This window comes from Anguilla rostrata, chromosome 16 (assembly GCF_018555375.3).
Source record: "Anguilla rostrata isolate EN2019 chromosome 16, ASM1855537v3, whole genome shotgun sequence".
NCBI classification, from domain to species: Eukaryota; Metazoa; Chordata; class Actinopteri; order Anguilliformes; family Anguillidae; genus Anguilla; species Anguilla rostrata.
Genome location: NC_057948.1, coordinates 2,366,270 through 2,377,558, shown reverse-complemented (window position 1 = coordinate 2,377,558; position 11,289 = coordinate 2,366,270). Strand labels below are relative to the sequence as shown.

Here is an 11,289-nt window from a genome sequence, read left to right as displayed (position 1 = left end):
TAGTGTCAGTTTGAACCTGTTTAATTACCTTTGATCACCTGTGAACTCTCCTCTGAACTCGACTGGAGGTTCCATTGAATGATCACTCTTTGTAGCAGACAGCTTGGTACTGGTGACCTGCTCTTCTACCTGGACCTGTGAACAAAACAAGAAGACACAGCATCCATTACACCATCCTCTTACTGCAGCTCTAACTCACAGCACATGGAGACAGAGCTTCCAGTTAAACTCATCCTCTTACTGCAGCTCTAACTCACAGCACATTGGTACAGAGCTTCCAGTTAAACTCATCCTCTTACTGCAGCTCTAACTCAAAACACATGGAGACAGAGCTTCCAGTTAAACTCATCCTCTTACTGCAGCTCTAACTCACAGCACATGGAGACAGAGCTTCCAGTTAAACTCATCCTCTTACTGCAGCTCTAACTCACAGCACATGGAGACAGCTTCCAGTTAATCTCATCCTCTTACTGCAGCTCTAACTCACAGCACTTTGGTACAGAGCTTCCAGTTAAACTCATCCTCTCACTGCAGCTCTAACTCACAGCACATGGAGACAGAGCTTCCAGTTAAACTCATCCTCTTACTGCAGCTCTAACTCACAGCACATGGAGACAGAGCTTCCAGTTAAACTCATCCTCTTACTGCAGCTCTAACTCAAAACACATTGAGACAGAGTTTCCCGTTAAACTCATGCTCTTACTGCAGCTCTAACTCACAGCACATTGGTACAGAGCTTCCAGTTAAACTCATCCTCTTACTGCAGCTCTAACTCAAAACACATGGAGACAGAGCTTCCAGTTGAAACTCATCTCTCACTGAAAGCTCTAACTCACGCACATGGAGACAGAGCTTCCAGTTAAACTCATCCTTTACAGCAGCTCTAACTCACAGCACATGGAGACAGAGCTTCCAGTTAAACTCATCCTCTTACTCAGCTCTAACTCAAACACATGAGACAGAGTTCCGTTAAATCATCCTCTTACTGCAGTCTTAGTTACTGCAGATCTGATGTTTATAAGACAGCTCACCTGCAACTGAATGGTGCCAGTAACATTGAAGTATGATTAAAAAGTAGTGTCATTTGAACCTGTTTAATTACCTTTGATCACTGTGAACTTCTCTGAACTGATGACGTTCCATTGACTGCTCACTCTGTAGAGACAGACAGCTGGTACGGTGACCCTGCTCTTTCTACTGGACCCTGTGAACAAAACAAGAAGACACAGCATCCAATTACACTCATCCTCTTACTGCAGCTCAAACTCACAGCACATGGAGACAGAGCTTCCAGTTAAACTCATCCTCTTACTGCAGCTCTAACTCACTGCACATGGAGACAGGGCTTCCAGTTAAACTCATCCTATTACTGAGCTCTAACTCACAGCACATGGAGAAGAGCTTCCAGTTAAATCATCCTCTTACTGAGCTCTAACTCACAGCACATGGAGACAGAGCTTCCAGTTAAACTTCTCCTCTTACTGCAGCTCTAACTCACAGCACATGGTAGCAGAGCTTCCAGTTAAACTCATCCTCTTACTGCAGCTCTAACTCATAAACACATGGAGACAGAGCTTCCAGTTAAACTCATCCTTACTTCTAACTGCAAGGCTCCATTAACTCCTCTTACAAACAACATGGAGACAGAGCTTCCAGTTAAACTCATCCTCTTACTGCAGCTCTAACTCACAGCACATGGAGACAGAGCTTCCAGTTAAACTCATCCTCTTACTGCAGCTCTAACTCACAGCACATGGAGACAGAGCTTCCAGTTAAACATCCTCTTACTGCAGCTCTAACTCACAGCACATGGAGTACAGAGCTTCCAGTTAAACTCATCCTCTTACTGCAGCTCTAACTCACAGCACATGAGACAGAGCTCCAGTTGAAACTCATCCTCTTACTGCAGCTCTAACCAAAACACATGGAGACAGAGCTTCCAGTGTAAACTCATCCTCTTACTGCAGCTCTAACTCACAGCACATGGAGACAGAGCTTCCAGTTAACTCATCCTCTTACTGCAGCTCTAATCACAACACATGGACAGAGCTTCCAGTTAAACTCATCCTCTTACTGCAGCTCTAACTCACAGCACATGAGACAGAGCTTCCAGTTAAACTCATCCTCTTACTGCAGCTCTAACTCAACACATGGAGACAGAGCTTCCAGTTAAACTCATCCTCTTACTGCAGCTCTTAGTTACTGCAGATCTGAATGTTCGTTAACAGCTCCTTTACCTCTTACTGCAGTACTGACATGGCGCCAGTAACATTGTACTGAGTTAAACACAGTGTCAGTTGACTCTTTAATACCCTTTGATCACTTGTAACTCTACTCTGAACTGGAGCGATTCAGTTAACTTCAGCTCTTCAAGACAGCAGCTGGACAGGTGACTCCTGCTCTCTACTGGACCTAACAAACCATGAGACAGAGCATTCCAGTTAAACTCATCCTCTTACTGCAGCTCTAACTCACGCACATGGAGACAGGCTTCCAGTTAAACTCATCCTCTTACTGCAGCTCTAACTCAACAATGGAGACAGAGCTTCCAGTAAACTCATCCTCTTACTGCAGCTCTAACTCACAGCACATGAGACAGACTCTTCCAGTTTAAAACTCATCCTCTTACTGCAGCTCTAACTCACAGCACATGGAGACAGAGCTTCCAGTTAAACTCATCCTCTTACTGCAGCTCTAACTCAAAAGCACATGGAGACAGAGCTTCCAGTTAAACTCATCCTCTTACTGCAGCTCTTAAGCCTACTCCAGTTAATGTGTACTAGCACTCACCTGCAACTGAATGGTGCCAGTAACATTGAGTAGATTAAAAGTAGTGTCATTTGAACCTTTTATTACTTGATCACCTGTAAACTTCTCTGAACTGATGGAGCGTTCCATTGACTCTTCACTCTTCATAGACAGACAGCTTGGTACGGTGACCTGCTCTTTCTACTGGACCCTGTGAACAAAACATAGAAGACACAGCATCCATTAACTCATCCTCTTACTGCAGCTCTAACTCATGCACATGGGACAGAGCTTCCAGTTAAACTCATCCTCTTACTGCAGCTCTAACTCACAGCACATGAGACAGAGCTTCCAGTTAAACTCATCCTCTTTACTGCAGCTTAACTCACAGCACATTGAGACAGAGTTCCCGTGAAACTCATGCTCTTACTGCAGCTCTAACTCACAGCACATGGAGAACAGCATCCAGTTAACTCATCCTCTTACTGCAGCTCTAACTCACTGCACATGGAGACAGCTTCCAGTTAATCTCATCCTTTTACTGCAGCTCTAACTCACAGCACATGGAGACAGAGCTTCCATTTAAGCTCATCCTCTTACTGCAGCTCTAACTCAAAACACATGGAGACAGAGCTTCCAGTTAAACTCATCCTCTTACTGCAGCTCTAACTCAAAACACATGGAGACAGAGCTTCCAGTGAAACTCATGCTCTCACTGCAGCTCTAACTCACAGCACATGGAGACAGAGCTTCCAGTTAAACTCATCCTCTTACAGCAGCTCTAACTCACAGCACATGGAGACAGAGCTTCCAGTTAAACTCATCCTCTTACTGCAGCTCTAACTCAAAACACATGGAGACAGAGCTTCCAGTTAAACTCATCCTCTTACTGCAGCTGTAACTCACAGCACATTTGTACAGAGCTTCCAGTTAAACTCATCCTCTTACTGCACCTCTAACTCACAGCACATAGAGATAGAGCATCCATTGAAACTCATCCTCTTACTGCAGCTCTGACTCAAAACACATGGAGACAGAGCTTCCAGTTATACTCATCCTCTTACTGCAGCTCTAAATCAAAACACATTGAGACAGAGTTTCCCGTGAAACTCATGCTCTTACTGCAGCTCTAACTCACAGCACATGGAGACAGAGCTTCCAGTGTAACTCGTGCTCTTACTGTAGCTCTAACTCACAGCACATGGAGATAGCTTCCAGTTAATCTCATCCTCTTACTGCAGCTCTAACTCACAGCACATTGGTACAGAGCTTCCAGTTAAACTCATCCTCTTACTGCAGCTCTAACTCAAAACACATGGAGACAGAGCTTCCAGTTAAACTCATCCTCTTACTGCAGCTCTAACTCAAAACACATGGAGACAGAGCTTCCAGTTAAACTCATCCTCTTACTGCAGCTCTAACTCACAGCACATGGAGACAGAGCTTCCAGTTAAACTCATCCTCTTACTGGAGCTCTAACTCACAGCACATGGAGACAGAGCTTCCAGTTAAACTCATCCTCTTACTGCAGCTCTAACTCACAGCACATGGAGACAGAGCTTCCAGTTAAACTCATCCTCTTACTGCAGCTCTAACTCACAGCACATTGGTACAGAGCATCCATTGAAACTCATCCTCTTACTGCAGCTCTAACTCAAAACACATGGAGACAGAGCTTCCAGTTAAACTCATCCTCTTACTGCAGCTCTAAGTCACAGCACATGGAGACAGAGCTTTCAGTTAACTCATCCTCTTACTGCAGCTCTAAATCAAAACACATTGAGACAGAGTTTCCCGTGAAACTCATCCTCTTACTGCAGCTCTAACTCACAGCACATGAAGACTGAGCTTCCAGTGTAACTCGTGCTCTTACTGTAGCTCTAACTCAAATCACATGGAGAGAGAGCTTCCAGTTAAACTCATCCTCTTTCTGCAGATCTTAGTTACTGCAGATCTGAATGTTGTATAAGCCAGCTCACCTGCAACTGAATGGTGCCAGTAACATTGAAGTATGATTAAAAAGTAGTGTCAGTTTGAACCTGTTTAATTACCTTTGATCACCTGTAAACTCTCCTCTGAACTCGACTGGAGGTTCCATTGAATGATCACTCTTCGTAGACAGACAGCTTGGTACTGGTGACCCTGCTCTTTCTATCTGGACCCTGTGAACAAAACAAGAAGACACAGCATCCAATTACACTCATCCTCTTACTGCAGCTCTAACTCACTGCACATGGAGACAGAGCATCCATTGAAACTCATCCTCTTACTGCAGCTCTGACTCAAAACACATTGAGACAGAGTTTCCCGTGAAACTCATCCTCTTACTGCAGCTCTAACTCACAGCACATTGAGACAGAGTTTCCCGTGAAACTCATGCTCTTACTGCAGCTCTAACTCACAGCACATGGAGACAGCTTCCAGTTAATCTCTTCCTCTTACTGTAGCTCTAACTCACTGCACATGGAGACAGCTTCCAGTTAATCTCATCCTCTTACTGCAGCTCTAACTCACAGCACATGGAGACAGAGCTTCCAGTTAAACTCATCCTCTTACTGCAGCTCTAACTCAAAACACATGGAGACAGAGCTTCCAGTTAAACTCATCCTCTTACTGCAGCTCTAACTCACAGCACATTGGTACAGAGCTTCCAGTTAAACTCATCCTCTTACTGCAGCTCTAACTCAAAACACATGGAAACAGAGCTTCCAGTTAAACTCATCCTCTTACTGCAGCTGTAACTCACAGCACATAGAGATAGAGCATCCATTGAAACTCATCCTCTTACTGCAGCTCTGACTCAAAACACATGGAGACAGAGCTTCCAGTTATACTCATCCTCTTACTGCAGCTCTAAATCAAAACACATTGAGACAGAGTTTCCCGTGAAACTCATGCTCTTACTGCAGCTCTAACTCACAGCACATGGAGACAGAGCTTCCAGTGTAACTCGTGCTCTTACTGTAGCTCTAACTCACAGCACATGGAGACAGCTTCCAGTTAATCTCATCCTCTTACTGCAGCTCTAACACACAGCACATTTGTACAGAGCTTCCAGTTAAACTCATCCTCTTACAACAGCTCTAACTCAAAACACATGGAGACAGAGCTTCCAGTTAAACTCATCCTCTTACTACAGCTCTTATTCACAGCACATTGAGATAAACCTTCTAGTTAGACTAATACTCTTACAAACAAACTGACAGCACATGGAGACAGAGCTTCCAGTTCAACTCATCCTCTTTCTCAGTGGCCGCCTCAGGTTGTTTGAAGGGCAGGGACGAAAAAATAAAAAGGGCACTTACTGCATGACATGGGGCCCCACCAGCGCACAAAAAGCTATGATGCATCGTGTTTTCTCACTTGGAAGGGCATCTAAGAGGGCACTTCAGGAGTTTTTGTCATCAGAAAGGCACCTTTAGGGTACCTCAAGTTTATCCCATTGTAAGAGCACCTATATGACACCACATCACATTTCTCCACTGGAGGGGCATCCTTTAGGAAACTTCCCCACATTCTCACGCATTTAGGGACACCCTTTACAGCACTGCATCACATTTTATCCACTGGAAAGGGGACCCTTTGGGACACTGACATGTAGGGGCGGCATTGAGGGCACCTCATAACGGCACCCTTTTCCATTGGAAGGGCACCCATAGGGAACGTCAAGTTTATACCATTGTAAGGGCACCTTATAGGGCACTGCATCACGTTTTCTCCGCTAGAAGGGCACTCATTAAGACACGTTATTGAATTTTCTTGCTCTAGAGGGCACATTCTCATAAATTATTGCATGAAGGAGCACCCTAGAGGGCACTCAATCATTTTTTTCCCATGTGAAGGGCAGCCAATAGGGCACTTCCTCTCGATTTCGCCACTCTAGAGGGCACTTTAGCAACGCTTTTTCAACCACGTGGCCCATGTATCTGAGTGAAATGTACGTGTACGGTTATTCAACAAAGTTTGTGGTCAGACTATCAGCCTAGTCAGATAGTTTTGAGCACAGTCTAACGTCATCCATGTTAGTTTCACTTAGGATATAGGGGAGAGTTGCTATAAATAAAAAAAACGGATCATAAATGTAACACAGTCGATAACTTTTAGTACACTGCTGATACCGTCACTATTTGAAGATTGTATACGTGCAATTCAGCCCTATACCAAATGATTTATAGAAAAGAAACTGGTCACATGCATTGATTTATAAGCACACACCAGATTGGTCTGTATAGTAGACTATTTGCTTTTTCTTTTTAGCTTTGTGTTTGTTTTTAATGCATAAATAGGCTATGGACAAATTAATCACTTTTAATTTATTTCATGTAAGTAACCTAATCTTGATCAAAAAGGAATGGTCTCTTGTTGATAAGATAAATGCATCCCTTTGCAATGCAGTAAAACAATGAACGTAATTTAATTCACAGGTGCATTGTCTTACAACAGTAGGCTACATGGAAGTTTGATATAAGCTACAGTAATTTACGGTAATGGTAATAAAAATCCAGCATAAATTATCTGACATGATTAATTTATGAACAACTGAAATGGGAGATTCCTGACATGCCAGAGCTGTTTGAAACAAAAATTCACAGTAAATATTCAGCAAATTTTTAACTGGCAGTAGAACTAGTAATACTGCAAACCGATTGCTCAGACCGACATACTTCTGTATTTATTTAATTCATGTGACAAGAGCAGATTGTGTTTCGCTGTTGATGTGTCCTTTAGAAAAGAAAAGAGGCAATGAATTAACCAGAGACAAACTTGATGTTTTGTCAATTTTTCAAAGGCAGAGAATATCCGTATCTACTCTTCTATGAGGCAATAGTTATTTGTTCACTGAGCAAGGCAGGCTAATAACGCATAGCTACTGACTAACGTGAATGCAATGCAACTAAGCGCTGAATGTTTCATAATACAGAGATTAATTATTAGAAACAGCCGCCGTGGGTCACTGATCAAGTGACTCCACTGACATAGCTGACTCAGTGAGGTGTATTTCTTGTGGTAGGCCAGTTGAACAGACAGCATTTTATCATCAAACTCAATATGATTTGTTTGAGCCAGGTAGCCTAACTATAACAACTATGCTTGCATATTTGCTAGTTTATCAGCTAATAACATATATGTAGCCAGGCTCAGAAATTAATTCCTAATAGTACGTGTAGACCTCCCTAAAATGGTACAATCCCTTGTCCGCTTATGTCATGCGTGCGCAATGCATTATTTGTACAGCACGGTCACGCAGAAAAGGAAATTAACACAGAGGATTGCATCGTGCTGGAAAGGTGTGCAACATCAACCCAAATTAAGGTAAATAGGGATGGCAGGTATGCCATTCAGCCAAGTTACACCTTGGTGGGGCATGCCTCATACAGTTGAGGCCAAAAGTTTACATACACCTTGGCACTTTTTCACAACTCCACACATTTCATGTTACCATTCATTTTCTGTGTTAAGTCATTTAGGGTATCTACTTGATTTCCATAAGACGTCATTTCAAAATAATATCTAAGAGACAGCTCTAACTCACAGCACATGGAGACAGAGCTTCTAGTTAAACTCATCCTCTTCCTGTACAGCAGCTCAAACTCACAGCACATAGAGACAGAGCTTCCAGTTCAACTCATCCTCTTACTGCAGCTCTAACTCACAGCACATAGAGACAGAGCTTCCAGTTCAACTCATCCTCTAACTGCAGCTCTAACTCACAGAACATGGAGACAGAGCTTCCAGTTAAACTCATCCTCTTACTGCAGCTCTAACTCACAGAACATGGAGACAGAGCTTCCAGTTAAACTCATCCTCTTACTGCAGCTCTAACTCACAGCACATGGAGAAAGAGCATCCAGTTAAACTCATCCTCTTACTGCAGCTCTAACTCAAAACACATGGAGACAGAGCTTCTAGTTAAACTCATCCTCTTACTGCACCTCTAGCTCACAGCAAATGGAGACAGAGCTTCCAGTTAAACTCATCCTCTTACTGTAACTCTAACTCACAGCACATGGAGACAGAGCTTCCATTTAAGCTCATCCTCTTACTGCAGCTCTAACTCACAGCAGATGGAGACAGAGCTTCCAGTTAAACTCATCCTCTTACTGCAGCTCTAACTCACAGCACATTTGTACAGAGCTTCCAGTTAATCTAATCCTTTTACTGCAGCTCTAACTCACAGCACATGGAGACAGAGCTTCCAGTTAAACTCATACTCTTACTGTAGCTCTAACTCATTGCACATGGAGACAGAGCTTCCCGGTAAATTCATCCTCTTACTGCAGCTCAAACTCACAGCATATGGAGTCAGAGCTTCCAGTTAAACCCATCCTCTTACTGCAGCTCTTACTCATATCACATTAAATATCTGATTCATGCATTTGTACCTCTTCCTCTCACTGCTGAGGGTTCCTCCTTTGGTCTTTGACTCCTCTGAGAGACTCATTTTAGAAACAGCGCCCTCTATCTAAGGAGACAGGAACACATCAGACCAGTCTGGACCACTAGTGGCTTCAAACCCATATTAGCCTGCAAACACAAAACATGAGAACACACTAAACAGTCCCATGGACACATAAAGACACACACACACACATAATATAGCGTAGATTTTACTGGAAGCAATGCAGAATTTAAATGGGCCCTGAACATGTACTATACAGACATCTCAAAAGGAGTGATGTTACCCTTGATACTGAAGCTCAGGAGCGTGTGTCCAGTAAAACACCAGAGTGCACTAGAAACAGTGTGCTGAGGCTTGATTAGTTTCTGTCATAAACACGTGATCAATGACGTCCGAAGCTTCATTCGGTACACACAACCATGTGACCGCTTTGGTAACGGACTCAAAGGAAGCAAAGCTTTGGCGCAGGTTTCCTGGGACAAGCAATCAGTTCGTGTCAGTCGTGAGCTAGTGAGTCACAGTGACTGCTTTAAGAATCCGAGACATTGTGCAGAGATGGAACCAGCCAGGAACAGAGAGCAGTCTGCAGTTTGGGAGCATTTTAAAATGATATCAGCAACTAAGCTTATCCTCCTGAGACCCAGGGGAAAATAGGTTCAAAATTAAAAAATTTTCCTATATTTTTTGTGTTATAATATATATAGCAATACAAATGTATAGAAATACAAATATAAAAGAATAAAAACAATCTGTTAGGAATAATGCTTTCTAAGTGCAGTTTTACTTATTATTACTAAAATTGAAAAAAAAAAAATTGTAATAATTTTAACTCTGGAAAGACCGCCAGGTCAAAGTACATGTAATCGCACATCCAAATTTATGACATTTAAAGACCATTATGTATTATAGACACAGAGGCAATTAAGCTATCATGAAGTCTTGAAGATACAACTAGAAATGTAACATCCTCCACAGAGGACAAACATGAATGTCTTTGTCCCAGAAGGATGAGAGAAAATTGTTATATGAATACATACGACAATAACCTTTTATTTCAATGAGCTGTTAGATGTTACACCTCCTCTCCCCATTTAATAGTTATTACTCCAAAGTTTCAAGGTGGACACGATGCTGATGAATATCTTTTATAAGTCTTTTACTGAATCCCTTTTAACTTTCAATATGATCTGCTGGTTTGGTAACCTAAATCTTAAGTGCAAGCGTCAACTGGCCAACATTGTAAAATTAGCTGGCAGGATCATCTGATACAGCTGACCCTTCCCAGCTGTATCAGATAGGATCTATAAGGAAGGTCCAGTCCATTCTGAGGGATTCCCAGCATCCCTTGTTCAATCAGTTTGCATTACTTCCCTCAGAGCGCAGATATACACCGATCAGCCACAACATTAAAACCACCTACCTAATATTGTGTAGGTCCCCCTCGTGCCGCCAAAACATCTCTGACCCGTCTCCACCTCTGAAGGTGTCCTCTGGTATATTTGTATTTCTGTATATATTTGTATCTACTGTATATTTGTATCTGATATTTTGTATCTACTGTAAATTTGTATCTGATTGTGTTACTTTATTGTCTTTTATGCTGCAACAGTGAAAATTCCCCCCAGGGATCAATAAAGTACACTACTACTACTACTACTTATTACATTATTGGTTTTTATTACATAAAAAATTTGAAATGCATTACATTATTGGGAGTTATTACACTATCGGTAGTTTATTACGTTATTAGTTGCTACAGGGCTATAAAAAGGCAAGATATTGTTAGAGGGTGAATTATTTCCACATGATTATAAAAACTCTCGATGGGTCAGAGCGGTTTTGGCGGCACGAGGGGGACCTACACAATATTAGGCAGGTGGTTTTAATGTTGTGGCTGATCGGTGTAGGCTCCCTATTTTAAAATAAGATCCTTATGTTAAAAACAAACAGGATTAAAAACTCTTTTATCCCAGGTGTCACTGGCTTTCTTAATAAGTTATAGTGATACGTTTTGCAGTGATTTTAATGTTTATCGGTTATCATAAATATAGTTATTGCTATTTATTATATACTATGCTGCAGTACAAACTGCCCAATGGGGACAATAAAGACTCTAACTAACACCAAACCTATGTCCTTTG

The 11,289-nt window shown here is 42.2% G+C and overlaps 2 protein-coding genes and 1 long non-coding RNA gene across 3 annotated transcripts in view; 1 reads left to right on the top strand and 2 right to left on the bottom strand.

The window, feature by feature from the left end:
- The window catches only part of LOC135242400 (protein NLRC3-like), a 1,894,071-nt gene that overhangs the window by 1,510,246 nt on the left and 372,536 nt on the right, over positions 1–11,289 (bottom strand). Inside the window, exon 10 of the mRNA XM_064313443.1 lies at positions 4,800–4,910. Coding sequence (XP_064169513.1) covers positions 4,800–4,910 — 111 coding nt within the window. The remainder of the gene's footprint in view (positions 1–4,799; positions 4,911–11,289) is intronic.
- Positions 1–11,289, top strand: part of LOC135242451 (uncharacterized) — a 641,023-nt gene that overhangs the window by 486,082 nt on the left and 143,652 nt on the right. The gene's annotated exons all lie outside the window — the stretch shown is intronic.
- LOC135242405 (NACHT, LRR and PYD domains-containing protein 12-like) overlaps positions 1–11,289 on the bottom strand; it is a 237,563-nt gene that overhangs the window by 84,934 nt on the left and 141,340 nt on the right. The gene's annotated exons all lie outside the window — the stretch shown is intronic.